General features: G+C 37.5%; 1 protein-coding gene across 5 annotated transcripts in view; it reads left to right on the top strand.

Moving 5' to 3' along the window:
* SORCS2 (sortilin related VPS10 domain containing receptor 2) overlaps positions 1 to 20,719 on the top strand; it is a 530,132-nt gene that overhangs the window by 439,446 nt on the left and 69,967 nt on the right. For all 5 annotated transcript variants that reach the window (XM_079307025.1, XM_079307023.1, XM_079307024.1 and 2 more), the window contains exons 9-11: positions 8,081 to 8,260; positions 13,405 to 13,551; positions 14,943 to 15,045. In XM_079307025.1, the coding sequence (XP_079163151.1) occupies positions 8,081 to 8,260; positions 13,405 to 13,551; positions 14,943 to 15,045 (430 nt within the window). The remainder of the gene's footprint in view (positions 1 to 8,080; positions 8,261 to 13,404; positions 13,552 to 14,942; positions 15,046 to 20,719) is intronic.

Below are 20,719 nucleotides of genomic sequence, written 5' to 3'. Positions count from 1 at the left end.
TAAGAGGGCCTGGAAGCCAGATATAGCTTTAGAACATTAGAATAATGGTGAATATGAAAGATTTTAACCTTTTTTTGAGAAAGTGATTTTTTTTTAAAGTGATTTGATACCTTCACATTAAAATAGAAATGTTACATACTGAAGTAAATAAGAACATAGCTCTGAAATTTTTCACTGCACTGTATTTCAGTGAGAATCATTCAACTGCAATAGAATTGAATCATGGCATTTTGGAAAGGCACAGGATATCAGCAAAGACCCTGGCACATTAAAAGTACATCCAGAACATGTTACTGTGGAATTGCTTCTTTTATGGTGGTAGGAGATAAACAGAATGGATGAATTTTTCAAAGGATTTTTTTTTAAGATTGATTAAAACAAATAGCTTTTGAAAGATCTCAGTCTCAGAGAGTTTTAAATATTAGATTTTGCCTAACCAAGAGATGAAGCATGACTATAACAGGCTATATTTCATTTTTTTCTCAATAGTATGAAATGAGGTGTCAAAAAAATCTCTTTCCAAGTGGTCTCTGGACAGAATTTTTGAACAGTGATTGTATACAGAGAAGGAAAACTGCAGCCAAGTCAGAAGATGCTGTAGACTGGTCAAGGATGTGTTGTACAACATCAGGAGAGCTGTGCCAAAATGCATCCTCTAGCCTTAGGGAACAGGACTGACTTCTTCAGATGTTGCTCTTGCTGCATAGGTTCCTTTCATGATTATTTTGCATATAGAGATAGAATGAGTTAGAATAGTTAACTATTTCTAACTGAATAATTATAAAATGTTTTTGTTGTCTCATTTTCCTTTCAACATGAAAAGGTTGGAAATCTGCAAAGGAAGTTATTCTCTTTTTTTTATATATTGTTTGCATTTGCATTTGTGCTTCTATTAGTCTAAATGCATCCCCAAAGAAAAACCTAGAAAAGAATAGTATGTCTTTGGACTTATCTACAGTCCTCCTTACTTGTGAATGAAAGGCTGCTAAAAGCAGCTTCCAGCCAAGCTTTACCTCTGTTAAGTTTCTGGGCTCCAGCTCCACTGAGATCACCTTTTTGTAACACATCTTAGCTCTGTGTGTGTACAGACAGAGGAGCCATTGGGGGCCATCAGGATTCAGATAATTTTTTAAACCTTTTTTCTGTGCTGCTGAGAGATTTTTTTTCGTTATTCTTTTTCTAACACTGGTTTTGATACTGACATTGCCTGAAATCCCACAGCTGTCTCCTGCATTTGACAAGTGCTGGCTGCTGCCAAGAAGGGAGGTAGCAAAGGCTGATGAGACCATATCAGAAGTGGCTTGTATGCTCCCCCAAAAAAGAAGAGGAATTTTCAAACTGTTGTTTTCAACTGTTGTTTTAAGATTGAACTGTTTTTTATACTATATTCCATTTTAGCAAGAATGCTTGTTCTGTGTTGCTAAAATAAAACAGAAGTTAGCAACTCTTAGGAAGCAAATACCAAAATCAAGCCAAGAGCAGCAAGACTGCATTTGTGTGTCAGCTTGGCTGGTTATGCATCCAGCAGTGTCCTGGGGGAATCAGCAATCCCCCTGGGCTGTTCTCAGCCTGGAGCAGAGGTTCAGCTGCCACTGCTGGGAGGACAAGTCTGCCCAGGGGCAGAGGCTGAAGGCTCATCCAGACTGTCAGCACACAGTGTTTGCTGCTCCTGCAGCTCTGGTTGCCCTTGCCCTGAAAATGCAATTTGGAGAGGGAAAGGGGGAGGAGTACATTGGATCTGATCATTATTCAGGTATTTGAGTCATGCTTTGATGTGGGTAACAATAAGACTGGGAACTAGTGCATTATGAGAGTTTAAGCAAAAAAAAAAAAATTAGCTAAATTTTTTACTAAGCCAAGGAAACTGCTACAAATTACAGCAATTTTACTACTGCAATTTGGAATAATTTAATTATTCTCCATCGTCTTCCCATCTCCCTTAAATAAATTCCATTGATAATGATCTCCTTTTAAGAACTGATACAAGGCATTGATTGATTCTGCATGCATTCATGCCTCCTACAAAATCCTAATGATGCAAGAGCTCTATTGTCTGTTGTATCCTGCTGCAATTGGGAAAGTTTAGTTCTGAAAAGATATGGTGTGAAAAATGCTTCTTTCATCTTTTTCAATTTCTCTATGTGTTTTCAATCTTGTGAAATAGACAATAAAGTAAAACTTTCAGGTAACTAAGATAAATGGATGTATAGGGGAGGAGCAAATAAACCCAAAAAACCCAAAAGAGTAAAAAATCCCATTGCCTTAGAAATAGGTTGAAGTCTGTACTTTATTCACAGTAATATAAATCTCCTATAGACATCTTTTATGGGATACATGCATTCTTTTTGTTTGATTATGACCAATTCACCTCAAAGCATGCCCACCTCTTCCTTGCCTCAGTCTGAATATACATCACTGTTTTAACCATAGACTTCTGAAATGGTCTGTATCATTCAATAATAGAAATAAAATGATCCTTAAATGGCCTATCCATCAATGGCAGAAATGGTAGAAGGTTCCTGAAGCCCTTTCTTGTGATGTTCTCTACGGATTTGGCTGCCTAATGGGTGGATTGCAAACTATGGAGTCTATGACAGTTCATTTAGCAAGGCTCTTTGTCTCCCAATAATTTTTATTCTACTTGGGAAGCCCCTTCACCACCTCTGCCACTTACCCTGGGATGCTTTGGCTGAGGTTGTTCCCCTGCACCAGGCAGAAGAGCAGTTTCAGCTGCAGCTCCATTCTTCTGACATGGCTGGAGTGGCTGTTGAGCAAAGGAAAAAAAAGGGAACAAAGTAGAAATGCAGATAGCACTGGTATTTGATGCAGGAGAAATATTCCTTTCCCAGGCAGTGTCACCACAGCAGCAGTGAACCTGAGCTATAGCAGCTGTCTGACCTGCTGCTTGCACAAATCCATCTGAGGAGGATTCAAGGAACTGTTCTTTTCTTCACTGTGCAACTTATTGATTTCTCTCCATGAACTTTTTTAACTCGGCCAGGCAAGGAAGATTAGGAGGATTATCTTTGGGATATGTGCCATCCAGTTACCTTGATTGTGCTTGTGAGATTACAGGGGTATAAATGTGGTACATCTGGAGGTCATGACTGAGACTACAGAGCCTTGAGTGCTTACATCTGTTCCACTACTGATACATTTACTCCTCACCATTCTCTGTTTAATACATTCCTTATTTCATGTTAACGTTTTGCTCAACCACAGCACTGAAAGATTGCAAAGGGGCAGAATTCTGGCATATGACCAAAAATTGGAAGATTTAAAATCCAAGAATGTTGAGGTTCTCTTTTATATGCCTTATTGACTGAAGCACCACAGTCCTTCCTATGTATCATTATATTGGCCTACAGTATTTTCACTGAATGATACTTTCTATGTCATCAGTACATTGTAGGCAGAGGAGCACAGACGGGCTCTACAATCTTTGCCATCTTTTATAGCTTCTGTCTTCAAGCTGTAATTGTACTTATTTGTGTCATAGAGTTTCTTATCATAGGGTAAACCATACTGAGCATTTCTTGAATATAAAATTCTGTAAAGTATTTGTAGACTTACAGGCTCATCAGTTACTGAATGTAGATGTTATGTGACTGTATAAAATGAAAACAACTCATTTCTCTTCCCTTCCTCATTTAAACTTCTTTCCTTCTTTCCTGCTATCCACAACTCCCCTCTCCCCCCCATATCCCAATTGCTTAATAGCTTTGGGCTGGTTGGACCAACTTTTGATTTGGTCTTCATTGAGATTTATGTGATAACAGACTTAACTACATTAAAAGCAGGTAATTAATTATGGAAAGACTGATCATGTTGTTATCTCTGTGTTAGAATTCTTAAGCAGTGTTTTCAAGAAGAAATATTTGATTGTGTCTGTACTTGCTGGAAAAGTTCTTGGATGCCTGTGCTCCAGGTCGTGGCTGAACATGCACAGTTCTTTCAATGCCTTGTGTGCACCCTCAGATTCATTTATTTATCAGACTGTATCTGTCCATGTGATATGGAGTTTCTCTGAAGAGGTGCTCATCTTTTGGCACAAGTTGGCCTTCTGTAAATGCCTAATTATTTTGGATATCACTTTGAAGCTGTTTTTGTGTTATTTGTTTGCTAATTATATTTTCTGTTATTGATGTAGTACCAACATAGCAGCTTACAAATCTCTGAGAGATCAGGAGTGACATGACCAATCACTGCATGCCTAACTTAATCATGCCAAATTTTAATACAAAGTCTTTGATCAGGATTCATTTAGCACTTTTTATAGAAAAGTAATTCTGATTCAACAGTCTCCAGCTGTCCATAATTCTAATTCCATGGGCTGGTTCACTGCCTTGGACCTATGAGTAGTTTCACAGATTTTTAGTGATAAATATACAGATTTCTGTGTTTAGTGTGGTGTAACATGTCCCAGTGAAGAGGGAAGGATTAAGGAAAAATTGTGACAAAGGAATCTGCAAAATACAGTGCACAAGAAGCACCTTAGTAAACTGAACAGAGAAATCTCATGGGGGCTCACAGAACCTCAGAACTGTGCAAAAGCTTACAACCTAGGAAGAGGAGACAAAGGGAGAGTACTGGTATGTGGGAATCACAGTCCAGGGCTGATACCAACTGACATTGGTGAGCTTTGCAAAAACAAAGAGAGAAAGAGGAAAGTGAAAATAGCAAGAGCATGGATACCTGGGTCAGCAAGAGGTAGAACAGAGCAGGCATGGCAGACTTGAGTGGGCAAAAGTAAAGCAGCAGAGATAAGAGAAGGATGCCCATGGAGAAATGAGCATACCTCAGAGGAAACAGCATGGCTGCTAAGGCAAATTGGAGAGAAGGTTTTGCCTTGGGACATCTGGAAGGGCATGGATTCCCATTTCAGCATGGAAATGAAAGAAAGCCACAAGATCTTAAATACTGAGTGAATATGAAAATACAGCCTGGATATACCAAAAATCTGAATGGGGACAATAAGAAATGTTCCATACCCTGCAGATATCTAGCATCAATAAAGAAGGCCTTTATAAATTAATTTGAATAAATTGTGTGTGAATGGCATAATTACAGAAAAATGAGATGATCAATGGCACTTTGAGTAGCTTGTAAAATGTAGAGAGAGATAAAGCAGGAGGACCAGCAAGAAGGCAATTGCTGTAGTCCAAGCGTGAAATCATAAAAGAATAAATGCTTTTCTTATAGGATCTGCTGAGGTTACAGCCTAAGGTTATATGTGTGTCCGTGAATTAGATAAAGCAGTAAAAACGTGCATTCCCTCCATCAAGACTTTTTTTTTCCCTCAGACATCCTTTCTATTAACTCTTGGGTGACAGACAGTAGGTTCTGTCTAGCAATATTTGCTGATGTCTCCTCTCCATGTGCTTCTCACCTATTGAGCAGTGGGTAGCTGGGATGAAGGAATGGACTTGGCACACTGACAACCCATCCCCTGCATTTGGCAATTATTTTTTTCTTTTTAAATTCACTTTTCAGTACAGGAATACTACAAGAGTGACATGAACATTTACCTTCGTTTCAACTAGATTTTTCAGCAGTTTGTGTCATCCAGGATTTTGAAAGATGAGTTGAAGAATTGGGCATGAAATCTGCAGTTTTCCTCACATTGACAATTACTTTCCCAAAGGATTGTATCAGAAAGCACTGGGCAGGAAATACTGTACAGGGCTGTTGCAAGGCAGTATAACAGAAGGACTGATTTGTTTCCTGAGGGGAAAGAAATCACTGTGAAAGGAAAATAGCTGTAAGGCTGAACTGGAAATCTGAAAGCATAAATTCTAAAAGGAAGGAACAAAGTTCAAGGCAGTGCAAGGGCAATTTCACTTGCTAAGACCAGGATCTGTTAAGCTCTTGCCTCAGCAAAGTTGCCAACCAGCAGCCTGAGTGAACAAACATCTTTATTAGTAACAGCCACTGCCAAGAGAAAAGTGAACTCTCATTTGCTGAGCAAACTTTTGCATCCAACCCCTCTTTCCCTCACCTGACCCCTACAGCCTGTCCAAAATTAATCTCCCTGTCCTTGTGCGCTGCCTGTTTTGGGTCTTTGCTTCTGATGGCTGAGCTGCTCCTACCCCACCCTGGGATGGGAGACAGAGCTGAGCCCATCCCCAGCTCTTACCTGTGCCACCAAGGGCCACCCCTGCTAGCTCTGCCACCTCACCAGGGAAGGCGTGGAGTGGGAAAGCACTGGGGTATGGAAAGTGCCTTGCCTACATTCCCTGCAGTTTTGCATTTGTCTGTGGCACTGTAGAAATGTTTTATTGTAATAATGTAGATGACAATTTTGCAGAAAGCTTCTGGCTTCATGGAAGATTAAGGGTTTTCTAGAGGTTTTCACATTAAAAAAATGTTCTTTATTCTTTTTGACTCTGCTTCTCTTCCATCCTTATTATCAGATAGTAATGGGAACTTTCCACGTGGTAAAATGTGGGCTACCAAGCCTCATGCTGCCCTGGTTTAAGGCAGGAGATGAAACATTCTGTATACTAAAGAGGCTTTTAAAAGAACTGTTGTGATCAGTTGCTGTGTTTTGCTGGCATTTCTGCCAGACTTTCTGCTTTGGAATAATTGTCAGTACCAAAAAAAAAAAAAAAAAAAAAAAAAAAAAAAAGGAACTATTCCTGGGTTGCTGGACAGAAATCTGCTTTACTACCAAGTTCAAATGAAAGTCTTTGGAAACAGCATTGAGCTGTCATTGATAGGAAATTTCACTTAGATTCCTTTGTGTTGAGATGTCACAAATGCAAAAATACTTTAAATTTAACTTCATTATTAGTATTTAATAACCTTCCTCTGTTCATATTAAAAATCTTTCCATTGCATTATTTTACTTCTCCACATATCTTTTTTAATCTAAGTGCCTCAGCCACTGTGCATATTGCCTACAGTGTGACTGCCATGATTTGCTGAGTACTGAGTGTTGCTCTGTCACACTTTCTTCAGTCTTAACTGGATTCTTACAAATTCAGTTTATTTGTCTCCTTGAGTTCTACAAAGGTACTTTCTAGATATCTTTTTTTTTTTTTTTTTTTTTTTTTTTTTTTTAAGCCAATTCATCCTAAATTCATATAGTCTTGACATTCTGGCTACTTTATTTAATATTCACTCCACTTCCTTAGTACTTTTCCAGTAATAAGGTGACCAGAACTGAATACAGTATCTCAGTTAAGTGCAAAGGTCATGAAGAGTTTACAAGTTTTCAGCCTCTGTGAATTAATGTCATTTCTCACATAGCCCCAACATCTGCCTTTGTGCTGCCATATCGTGTTGCAAACTCATGTCTCTTAATTCTCTTTCCTGAGCTTAGTTGTGTTGCTCCTTCCTGATTTATTTCTTCTGTTTAATATTAGAGTTAAATTATTTTCCCCAGCTGTGCTTTATTTGTCTGAGACATTTGGAGTGAAGAAGCTGGAAAAACTGAAAGCAAGCTGTAGCAATATCCATGCCTGAAATTCTTGGGAAATGAATGCAGAGCACTGTTACTGTTGAATACTGTTACCACTGTTGAATATCTAAGTGGTTCTGTAGACATAGATAGACAAATTAATGTAATCTACTGTAATACACATGAGCTGTGTGCAATTCCTGTGTGAACTGCTGTACATTATATCTGATTCTCTTTGTGCTATGCAATTTTTTACCTAATTTTCATTTCTCTATTACTTAAGGTTGTTTTATTTTTATTTTTTTTTAATTACCTTTGTAAATGTTGTTTCAGTCTTCCATTGACTCTTATCCAAATCTTGGAAAGTCAGTCACTTGGTTTTTGTTTTGTTCCTTTCCCTATTTTTTCCTTTCAAGAAGTCATTTCCTGCAAAATTAAAGCAAATTCAGCTATTACACATTTATGATTTTTTTCTTCACTAAGGTAGTTTGCACTGTCAGAAGGCAGTGAGGAACCACCTTGGAGCAGTGGGATGATTAGTATTATGTTGAGAAATTATTGTTTTTATACATTTAGATATTTCCCCTCCCCCAGTACTAAATTCTCCTGGCCGATGTACTATTTGTAAAACAGAATTTATGTAAAAAATTAGTCATTATGTATCTTATTTTCCTACAGGATTTGCAGATAATCAGTACAGATGAAAACCAGGTGTTTGTGGCTGTACAGGAGTGGTACCAGACAGACACATACAACCTGTACCAGTCTGACCCACAAGGTGTTTATTACTCCATCCTGCTGGAGAATGTCCGGAGCACGAAGCAGCCAGAAGAGAATGTCCTGATAGACATTCTGGAGGTAGATCTTTATATTTTCCATTATGTGTGGCCTGTGTGAAGGGCTTTTAAAACAAATTATGAGTATAATTAATTTTAAATTAATGTATTTTCACAGTTATATTTAAATGAAGTAAAAAGTCTAGGATTTTTGTCTTATTTGTATGTTTCCCTCTTGCCCTACTAATGTGTTGTTCACTCTAACTAAATACTTGGGATGAGGTCCTATGGATGTGCAAATCTAAAACTTGCTAAGTTTTTTTTAAGGTATTGAAAAATGAATCTGGCAGAACAATTTATTATTGAAGTAAGAAGTTTTGCAGCAGTCTATGCACAGCTTTTTTCTTCTAGGTGGCTCAGTGGTGCATTTCCTGACTTAAGAGCAGGACATTTTTTAGCCAGTAGAGTTTTAAGTAGTAATCCTGCAAGCCATGTGCTAGGTTTTGTCAGCTCTGAAAGGCAAAGAGCCAACAAAATTAGATATTGGACAGCAAATCCACTTGCTTTCAGTACGTGTCTTGTGCCAACAGCATTTTCTGTGAGACAAACTCGGCTGTAAACAAATCTATCTTGTATTTTAACATCAGTGCACTTGGCAAAATAAAAAGTTGTAGTGTTTTGGAAGAGTATCACAGACTGTTATCAGTTCCATTCCTGTTTAGGGAATGGAATTTCAATGTAATGAATTTCAATGTAATAAGGTGTACATTTGCTCTGGTTCTGTTCTTTCTGTCCATTATCAGAACATTAAATTGGCAGAGGTTTGCTCTGACTCAGTTTGTCCTATTACACTGTAATTTGCCTGGTGTTAAAAAAAAACTAATCCAAAACTTTAAAGGTGCACCAGACTTCTTTGGCAAAATTTTGTAGTAATTCTGGATACAAGGCACACACTGACAGAACTGTTAAATGGCTGCAATTAGACACTTCTTGGTGGGGAAAAATGATAGTGATTTCTTCCTCCTTATCTCCTCCATCTTTCTTTAGCTTTTTCTTTCTAAATGGCTCTAGTAAAACAAAAAGGTCTCTCATTACCAGTGATTATTTTCTAGACTCTACTTTTTTAGAAATGAGGCTTCCTAATGGGTGAAGGTACACATTGTGTGTAGCCACGTTCCCACAGGGTGATTTATTGACAGCATTAGTTTGCAGCATTTTAATCTTGGTCTCCCCTGTGATCAAGGAAAGCTAAAAGACAGGCAGGTGCAATCTCTACTCCTTGCATCACCTGTAGTATGTAATTTCAGATAAGTTGTACAGAGATGCTACCCTTGGCTATGATTTTGTCTACAAGAATTATTAACTTAATTCACTTACACTGATTGTTTCATAATTTCTCAATGTTACCAAGGGCATATTAGATAATGCAATAGTAGTTCATTGTGTTCTGGATCAATCTGTAGGGTTATATTAAAAAAGAAATGTACACATGATAAGGAAAATACACATGGAACGATACAATTCAATTTTTAAAGCTATTTTTGAAATTGAGTTGCTTTATGGGAGAGCACTGATGGTTTCCAGATAGCTTACATGATAAATAATTAGTGCTCATCTTGTTTACTAGAATGGGATCAAGTGCTCATAATGTGTGGGTTGTTTACTCAGTATAGAATTGCTAATAAACGAAACATATATTGCAGCCCTTGAGGATGGGATTTTTTTGGTCTTATCTGGGTGTTCTTTTTTGGATATTTTAATGCAAGTATCCCATCTTGGGAAGGGGAACCTTCAGTGCAGCAGAGTCCTCTGGGTGGAAAATTTCTCTTTCTGTCAGTGCATAATTCTCCTTAAAATTTGTACTGTTCATCTTTGTTATCTTCTGCTGACTACACTTCATCTTTTACTTGTACATCTGCTATAAAATTTTTAATAGGTGTCTGCCTGTCTGTATTCATTTTCTTTTATATGCTTTATCTTTTTTTTACACTGTATTTCTTCTCAAGTTGCAATGTAAAAGGGAACAATTTCCAAATATTTATTTAAAGAAAAGAAGAAAAAAAAGGTTAAGTACTAAATGACTGTCCAAAAGGAGCATGCCCTTGAATGATGTGACTGTATACAAGGAGCATGTCCTTGAGATTGCTGCAAGTGCTGCCAGTGTAAAGGAATCACAAATTTGACAAAGGCATATTTACAGAATGGTCATATTAATGCAATACCTCTACATTGTTTGCTGCTGTGACTCCTTATGGAGATGAGTTACACAAGTTGCACCACACTTTCTTCATGCCTTTTTTTCCCCAAGCAACAAATTCTACATATTGAAATTTTAGTCACAAATATATATTATATAGCACTAATTTCTACATTTCAGTCACTGCTGCTGATAAACACTTGTGGGACCATCTGAATTTGCTTCTTGCTACAACTAAACAGAATATTGTTGGGATGGAATATTAGAAATGTAACAAGGAGTAATTAATAAGTCACAGCAAAAAATCTCAGAAAATAATTTTAGAAGGTACAAAGTGTTTTACTAAGTGTACTGGGGAACAGCTATGCCCTGAGCTATTTAAGAAAATAGGTACTCTGAGAACTAAGCTCCAAGTTCAAAAAAATCAGCAGAAAGGTGCTTTGAATTTCCTCATGTTCAGCTGCCTTGAGTGGCTCCTGGACTGTTCATCAAAGTAACAGCACTGCACAGTGTTGAAATGTCTTCTTTTCCATAGCAACTTATTATTAATGTGAATCTTTTCCTTTCTTGATAGAAAGATAGTTATCTTGCAATTTTAGATTAGGGAGCTAAGTCAAGGAATAGAATGTGCAGAAGAATTTGGATGCCTTATCACAGTCTAAACCTGAAGGTAAATTTGACACACTTGATTTCCAGTATTTACAGAGTCAGGTGTGTATTTGTATAGGCCACAGGACAAATGAAATGGAAAAGGCTACAGCAGGGGTGGGATGTTTTAAAGATGCCATTTTTTACACACCATAATTTTGTGTTAGTTATTGGGGTTTAGGCTAATGCACCAGTCCAAACATGATATTTCTGAACTTGCTCTACAGATAGATGCCTGAAACCTATTTATTATTTCAAGCAGGGTTTATGCTTTTCATTCAAAATACAACTGCTGTGAAGTGCTGGTTGGCTTTTATCTTTTAAAGCACCAGTGAGAGTAGTTAACTGAGACTCAGGAAAAAATGTTTTCATAACCTTTCAATGTTTGAGAGATTCAACTACTTATGTCCCATATTCTAGAGAGGAGAAGTTACCCTAGAGCTTGGTTAGATTAGAGATGGGAGTGGAGAAAAATTTTAGCCTGACTCCCACTTGATGATTATATAGAATTATTAAATTATTAAATATTCATTAAGGGGGGTAGGAAGGGGTTTTGCCATCCACAAATGAAGAGGGAAACCTCAGTTGCAGTCCCAGATCTAATTATTGTTTAAATATTTAATATTGTGTTCACTGGAAGAAAGACATGCACAGAAATTTTACCCCAAGTCTGCCTTCCCACGTAAATATTTGAACTGCCAGGCTTTTCATGGCTGAGCTGGTAGACTATGTAAAAAATCCACAGCAAGATTAAAACACTTTGAAACTAAAGAAAGCAGGTTCATAATTTCTTCCCTTCCTTTCCTTTTCTCACTTGCGATGCAAATTATTTGACTGTTATGGCATGTTTTACTTGGAGGTGTTTCTGAGCTTTCAGCATCCTGGATAAGTAACTCAACCACATATGCATAGGAGAAGAAGTTTGTGAGAGAGTATTTAAATGTTTGTGCAGTTGGCTTTTTTTTTTTTAATATAAACTTATATATATTTCCAAGTTGTAGGCTGTTACCATAACCAGCAGAACATTCTTATTCTCTGTAGATTTGGATCAAATCCTTCCATATTTATAAACAGTCAAATCTGTAGCCTGCTGGCAGGGATGCCTTTTTTTCACCTTCAGTGCAGACTTCTGCTAAATGAATGTTAAATTGAGTTAATAAGTGGGAGTTGGAAAAAGAAGGGAACAGTAAATATTTCAATTGCAAAATAAAAGTTCAGAAGTGCATCATGTTATCAGGAGGCAAATATTCCTGATCTTTCAGAGATCTGATTGTCTTGTGCATTCATTTGTAATGAATGGTTCAGTTTTGTTTAGAGTCAGCACCCAAGGAGATGAGCAAGCTGTACTGTGCTGGAAATGTTCATCAGTTTATATATATTATCCAGAAATTTTCAAAAATTCAGAAAGTCTCAAAAATAATGGCAATGGAAACAAGAGCACTCTTAAGGAAGCATTCACTTTTGATAGAAGATCTCATCTCATGCCCTTAGGTGGAATATACAGCAATATGTTAATAACATAAATGTTAGGGCTAGAACTAAACATATTAAGGTATAATTACTGTCAGTTTGGTTCTAAAATTATACTCATTAATTTTAACATTTTGAGTTGTAATAATTTTCAAATACAAATGAAATAAAATAACAGCCCAAGAGAAGAAGGTAATTTTTTTTGTTATTATTTTCTCTCTAGAGGTTAAATAGGTGTAGGGTGGATAACTGGAGTCTGGAATGATTTCAGATGCTTGGGAGGGTGATTCAGCCCTCAGTGTTTCTTCCTCAGATGATCCATCTGTATTTATTTTCTGTGAAGGACAAAAGTGCTTCCCAATTCAGTGTTATTTTAAAAGATATGATATTGTATTGTGTGATTGTAGTCTATTTGTGTGATATTTATATGACATGGGCATAGAAATTCAGTGTAGAAGTTAGATGGTTGTTTAAAATTGCTCACATAATTTGTAGAATAGCATTTTAAAGATGCTCATATTTAAAGAAAATGCAATGGGAAATTTTAATGGCAAGGCCATGCTATCATGATTTTTATATTTTGCTGTATAAACTATTGTGGTTTGCTATATTAAACATGTAATTTGAATAGCCTTTTGACATGGAGATAACTGCATATCCTTTTCAATTACACTTAGAAATAAAAATTAGCTTGTAATTGTCCTCACCTTCCCCCTTTCTCCCTTTCCTCTTATCTTTTTGCCTTCCTCATATATTTTTAAGGTATCATTCACTTTCCTTTTAGTTTCCAGGAGAAACTACCTGACATACACAGTTCAGAGTCACAAAAGAACAGCTAATCAGGGATAATCCTTGTTGAAAAAAAAAAAAGTGTATGTGCTGGATAATAGCTTTTCTTCTCTATGCTTCAGGTCAGAGGTGTAAAAGGAGTCTTTTTGGCCAACCAGAAAATTGATGGGAAAGTTACAACTCTGATAACCTACAACAAAGGCCGTGACTGGGATTTCCTAACCCCTCCAGACATTGATATGAATGGCAAACCAACCAACTGCAAACCTGTAAGTGGCTCTTTTTGGTGTATCCTCCCTCAAAGTGTGCAAGAGTTATCTGCATGGTAGGATGGGCAGCCCAAGAGCTTAATGCTGAGTTTACCAGCCAAACTAGCAGGCAAATGTACTTGCATTGCATGAGCTGTGGTTCCACAGGCTCTTAGTCCAGTCATTGTATAGAGTGGGTAGTCAGGGCTTTCTGTGCACTGCATTTCATATTTGAGATCCCTTTGACACAAAAAGGACACATTTTTTGTGTCTCAACCACACAACCCACTTCAGAATAACCATGACAGTCATTTGTGTTTGGATATATGGGGCACATCATAAAACAGAGATCACCAATAATTTTTTCTCTTTCCATCTCTTCATGGTTTAGTTTCTTAATAAACCAAGGTAACCCTTGGTTCCTTGTTAAAGGGAACCTCTGGCATTTGCTTGAAAATAAATTCCACAGCTTGCATAAAATACTCCTTTTTCTTTGTAAGATTTTATTATTTCTGTTTGTTTAGTGCCCATAGTATTTGCCATAGTATTTGGCCAAGTGCCCATAGTATTTGGTTATTTGCAAGGATGTACTGAAAACCTTGCATTTTTCTCACTGAATATCTGCTCCTGAGGACTCAAAGCTCTTCATTGGTGGGCAAAAAAAAAATGCTTGTAGTCCTTCTACTGCCAGAAATGGAAGGGCTCCTTTTACTCCCACTCCACATGGCAGAAGTGGAGGGCTGGAGCTGCTTGGTCCCTTTTGAAGAGTTCATGGCTGTGCTGCAGGGTTCCACCTGCAGGGTCTGGTGCAGATCAGTCTGAGATGAGTGGGGTGATTGCAGTGGCAGCAGCTCCCTGGTGGTGCTGACACCTGGCTCCTGGTAAAGCTCCTGGTCACAGTGCTGTGAGCAATATGACCTTGGAGTGCACTGCACCAAGGGCAAGAGGCAGTGAGTTGCTTAGCAAGGAGGCATAATGTGTCCTGAAGTCATCATGCTATTTTTCATACCACTTTTTTAACTAAAAAAGGCATTTGAGCCCAAAGAGTTGTTCTTAATCATAATTTTACATTTACCTGGGACCAACAAACATGCAATACTTGTTTCTGTTAATTAATTATTTTTAAGCAATTACTCTGTCAGAAGGGGGTTTATATAATAATGCTGACTTCTGAGTTTGGAAATCTTTTTGTTGAGTCAGTGGCACATTATTCAGACATCACCAGGGATTCTTGTAATAAAGTGAAGACTGATACTTCAGCCTGGAATTTGGCTCCATGGGAAGCAGCAATTCTTTTTCTTTATGAAGACATGCATTGCTGAAGCTGCTCCCTGTCTGGGCTTTCACTTATGGTAGGAGCATAGCTGGCAGCAGTGATTTTTACACCTGTTCTCTGTCTCTTCCCCCACAAGCCTGATTGTTACCTGCACCTCCATCTCCGGTGGGCAGACAATCCCTATGTGTCAGGCACAGTGCACACCAAGGACACAGCTCCAGGGCTCATCATGGGGGCAGGTGAGTGCATCACATTACTTTTTAAGGCCTGAAATGTGGCAGGGATTCTTTGAACATCTAGTCTTTGGATTTGTGAGAATACCATGCTACAAACATTGCCAAAATAAGGGTTTCCTGAAGAATAATCCTTGATGGAATCTTTTGGTCAAACAATTCAATATAAATTGATGGACAGCCCAGAGCTGTGTCTTGTCAGGCAGAGCTGTGTCAGTCACCTGGGCACATGATGCTCTGCTGTGCTCTGCAGTACCTCCTTCCCCAGCAGGGTGCTGTGGAGGTGTGGTGATGACTGATGGACAGGTCCTGCATTCTTTTTCTCTGGAAATGATTTTTAGGCACTTCAGCATCTTGAATAACCCAGAAAAACTGATGGAAACTGGTGGTCAAGCCTTTGTTTTTTAAGACTGGATACAGATAATTTGTATTGTAATTTTCGTCAATTCCTTTCTGCCTAAAGAGGGCTGGATTAAAAGAGGCAAACGTGTGGCTGTGTTGGGAACAATGCTGGGTGTGGCTTCTCCATTATAATTTACATATGGAGTCGTGTCACTATGAAGTGAAATTTAATAAAGAAAATTTCATTGCAGTGTTGAGCACTCATCAAGAAAAATATTGACATTACTCAGTTTTCATTTGTATTTTTGTAATCCATCTATTCATTTTATTTAATCTTCTGTTTCTTTGTTTCAAAATTGTCTAAATGTTTATGATTCAAGAGCTTATAAAAATTGTATTATTTTATTCCTATGTTATGGGTAATGTTCAGGTGAAATGCACAAATGAAGGTTTCTCTTTTCATAAAAGTGTATCTGTTTTTTAAGTTGAAAGTTTCCTGAGAATGTCAAGGTGATAATATTTGCTATTTAAAGAGACAGCTGCCAGTATGGTAATGTTCAGTATAACTGAAGACTTCAAGTTTTTCTGTAATGCAAAGAGAGTTTAAAGTCTTTTACTGGAGACAACCTACCTGCTGAAATGCTGCTATGTTTTTATTGGTACAAATGAGACTAAGAATTTATGCAGTGCCCTAGTAGATAGATTCCTAATATGTCTTCAGGTCAATCTTTAAGAATTCAAATGTTTCAAAAAAATCTTCCATTTCAAATGTCTCATTTTTTCATGAAAACACTCGAAATGCACACTCTTAATTTTAGCCTCATCATATATCATATTATATCATATCATATCATACTTAAATGCCTTCCTGTAGTAAATTAAGCAGTGAGATTTAATTACTTGGTTATTCCTATTACATTCTTCTTTCTCTTTGCACTATTCTCTGATGTGTTGAACAGCTATTTGTTGGATGTTGGGCTCTTTTGTTTGGGGTTTGTAGATTTTTTTAAGTGCACTGTTCTCTGAGATCACATTAGGGAGGGCAGATTGTAGAAGAGTATTTTGCCCTTAATTCCTTTCTAGAATGGGGTGACATTGTATCACTGTGACATTGTCTTACTCTGCCAGGTAGAGATCTTGTCAGCAGCTTTCCTCAATGTGATCAGGAGGGAGTGGTTTTGATAATATCATGATATCATGAAGAACTGAAATAGTATGTTAAATCAGACTTGCTTGTGGAGCAACCAGCAATGTGGGGATGGTAGAAGGCACCCTTGCTCAGTTGCAAGCCACCTTGCTTTTAGCTACCTAAAAACTGGGAGGGGTGGTGTGGAAGTGGGAAAAATTTGCCCAAGAGAGTGCAGTGTGTACTTTTACTGGTAGAAGAAAAGCTTCTGTAGCTGAAAAGAGAGCAAAGGGATCTATTTTGGAACTTTAAAAATTCTATAGAGCAACTACATCCCCTTGCCAAAAGATGACCTGAATCAACTCTGATTTTGAGTTGCATTTACATTATTTGGATGCCCAGATCATCTGGATTCAGTGCATATGTTCAGTCTTATCTGACAAACCTGATACCTTTGTAAACTTATACTTCTTATCAGAAATACTTTACATAGAGTGAACTTGAATTTCCTTTGGCCTGCTCCTTGAAACTGATAATCCTTTACAAATCAACATAAGTATTAGGTTCTTAGTACATCCAGGAATCAGATTATTTGGGCCACATCACACACTATTGGAATTTTGCTGTTAGATTTGAGGAAAGCACATCTTCTGGAAATGACTGAAGAGGATAAAGATCCATGAATGTCAGTTGATCAGAGCATGTCTAGGAATCATCAGTGCCTTGTGCTGTAAAAAATAAAATTATTCTCAGGTTGAAATAGGTAAATAATTGGGAACAGAAAGAGGGAAATATTAATACTCTGCAAAATATTGTACAGTGACATTAGGAATACAACTGTGTGCAATTCTGATAATCAATTTTCAGGACCAGTGAGCAGGTGCTAATAAGGCCTCTTTGGCAGTTGAGGGAAATAGAGAATATTTGCAAGAAAACCCCCATTAGCTAAAAAGCTAAAGGACTGTATAGAATTTTTGTTTGTTTGTTTGTTTGTTTTTTTGGGTTTTTTTTGTTTCCTGGAAGTGTAACCACAGGGTAGAAACAAGTGATGCAAACAAGTGCATAAGAACTAAATATGATTTCTAAGAATAAGAACCCTATTGATTTAAAAAATAAAAAAAAATCATCCCTTTAAAAAGTGGATTTTGGCTTCTTTCTTGGAAGCTTATCCAACACAGCTGCTTGTGGTAATGGAAAAGCTATTCTAAGGGTTAAGTACAATTTTGATATGGAAAATGCCAGAAAAATCAGAGATCAGGGACTACTGAATATTGTTTTAATTTTAAAGAGGAATAATTAAATGGTGAACTGCATTAATACCTAGAAAATTGGGAAAATTTAACATCTTTAATAAGATGTTAAAATTGCATCCTTTTAAACAAATGTTTGCAAATAAAAATCCCAGTCTGTTAAACTTGCATAAATAGTTCTCAGGAATGCATATTTTTAACTTATGTCTACATATAAATTGTTCAGACAGAATATTAAATTTTGTAGCTGCATGGGAAAGTGGTATTTTAAATAACTGCTTTGCTCTCTTTAAGAAATGCAATAGGATTTTGCATTTACATTTCATTTTTGTGCATTTTAATCTTGGCAACTGCTTCTATTTCTCACAGCATCAGCTATGAAATGTGTGTCAATTGATGTGTAAATTTTTGTTATAAACTTGCTAAGGACTTTTCTATGAAAAATGTTTAGAGAAGTGTAGCTTTTTCAGGTGCTAGTTTACAATAATTGCCTCCTTAGCTTCCAATCCAGATGGCAAATCAAGCAAGCAGTAAATTCTACACATTCAAACAAACTGAGGAAGTGTTAGAAAAGTTCTGTTTACTTTTTGTCATATCAGGACCAAATATAATTGCATACATTGCGATGTATGTCTGTCATTTTTCACAGAAGTAGCATACTAGGATGCCTCTATAAAAATGGGATAAGGGAACAGGGAGATAATTGAGTGTTCTCCAGTACATTATGGAGCAAACATTCTGAAATTCCTTTAAATTTTTGTTACATTCCTCACTTCTGATTCCTTACTCCCTCATCTGAGCACATCTTCAGCTTGCCAGGCAAAACTGTTTGTCTGGGAGATTTAAATACAAATTGGTTGTATGTTTGCTCTATACTGTGACTACAAGACTGCAAACCATGAAATTTTAACTTATTGTGCATGGCCAAAAGACATGTCACAACTGTATTAATTACCAGTAATCCAGGCAAGGCACATCTCTCTTTTTGGAGTAAGTGTTTGCCTGTATGCTAAATTTAAATGACTGGAAAAGATTTTCCATATTAGAAGGATTATCTAAGCATTGCATATGGGGATTATTTCTTTTTACTGTAAACATGTCCAAAGTCACAAAAATGTGGGTGAACACAGTGATAACTAGCACTTAAAACATATAAATTGATGGTAAATTTTAAATTAAGTAATCTTCCATATATTTTGTGACCCAGTAAGAACCTGCCAAAATTCCCAACTCTTGAGACCTGTACTGAGAGCTGTTTCTCACAGCTATACCACCTTTCTAGAGAACTTTGCTGGCCACCAGACATCACTGGAAAACATTGCTTTCTTTCACATCCCTGTGCTACCAGCTGCTAAACTGTCATGTGCAGAGTTTCAGGAAGCTTGGAGAACTGTGTTAGTGCTTCTGTATCCTAGTTTTTGGTACTGGCACTCCTGCAAAGATGGAACATGTGATTTTAGGCAGTTACTTAAAATCAGCCTTTACTCAGGACAAGTGAAGAAGCAGAAGAAGATTTCATGTATCCTAAAACACAGTTTGAAAAGGTTTCTAAGAATGCAAGTAATGGAATTGAAAAATGGCTATTCTTAATCAAAAACTGAATAATGCAGGCCAAAATGTTTGCTTTTGGTCCATGAATAGAAGCAGAGCAAAACTGACTCAGGCTGAGTCTATCTAGTATCCTGGCTGTGTTGGTGGCAAAAGCCTCTGGGAGAGTGTTTGAGGACAATTCAGGTGTATATTATCCCCCAGGCATTGGAGAAGACATGAGTCATTGAGTTAGAAAAAGAATACAAAAAAATGTAAGAAAAAATTGAGAAATGTCTATTGTTGTATTACAAACAAAACTTCATGAAACTGGATGGCAAACACTCTGTGTCATGTGTCAGAGGAGTTTTCAGGACACTCAGATCAAAAGTCATGTTAGAATGGTACTATTTGTAGCTGTGGCTAATATAGATTTGTCATGATTTAAGTCCAGCCAGCAGCTCAGTATCACACAGCTCCTTGCTCACTTCCCCTCCAGGAGGATAGGAGGAAGAAATTGGGAGGGTAAAAGTGAGGAACTTCATGGATTGACATAAGAACAGCTTAATAACTGAATAATAATAATAATAATAATAATACATTGTAATGAAAAGAAAAAGCACAGATAGAAATGAAACCCAAGGAAGAGAAGTGATGTAAATGAAAACAATTGCTCACCTCCAACCACCAACCAGCCTGTCCCTGAGCAATGCCCCTGCACCAACCTCTCTCCCAGTTTATTGCTGAACACGGTGACACAGGGCCTGGAATATCCCCAGGGTCAGTTGTCCTAGCTGATCCCATTTCCAATTCCTTGTGCAGCCCCTCCCTCCTCCATCAACACCCTTTTCAGTCCAAAATGCAGCCCTGTACCTGGTGCTGTGAAGAAAATTAACTGTGCCACAGCCCAAACACCACATGCCTGCAGCTGATTACCCTTCCAGTTGCAGTAACTTTTTCAGTATGAACCTGAGTTGCCTTCAGTGTATTCAATTACATTTACTGTTCCCCTAGATGGATTTTGAGATCTAATACAGACCCACTAAAACAATATAAGTTTCTGTGCTGTAGTGGCACACCTGAGGAGTTACTGCAGATATTTACAGCTCTAATATGAAGGACAGATTTTGGTATGGCTCACCAGGCAAGGTATTGCACTGATATTTGGGGGGTATGGTACAGTTCAAAAACTTCAGGACATGGTGGGAATGGTGCTTAAACATTCTTGGCTTCCAGTCTTGGGCTGAGGATAATTGCTTTTTTCTTACCTTCTCATGACACTTCATCACAATGTCAGTTGTGCTCTCATGTTACTGGCTGCCACACTTAGCACAAATATGTTTTTTAATGCTCCTCAGATATGTCATGGAAAGGTTTAGTGCTTTGAGTGCTGCTGTGGCTCTGCAGTTGTTTGTTTGCAGTGTTATTAATGTCA

Source organism: Erithacus rubecula (assembly GCF_903797595.1).
Source record: "Erithacus rubecula genome assembly, chromosome: 5".
Taxonomy (NCBI): domain Eukaryota; kingdom Metazoa; phylum Chordata; class Aves; order Passeriformes; family Muscicapidae; genus Erithacus; species Erithacus rubecula.
This window is presented reverse-complemented; position numbering and strand designations above follow the sequence as displayed.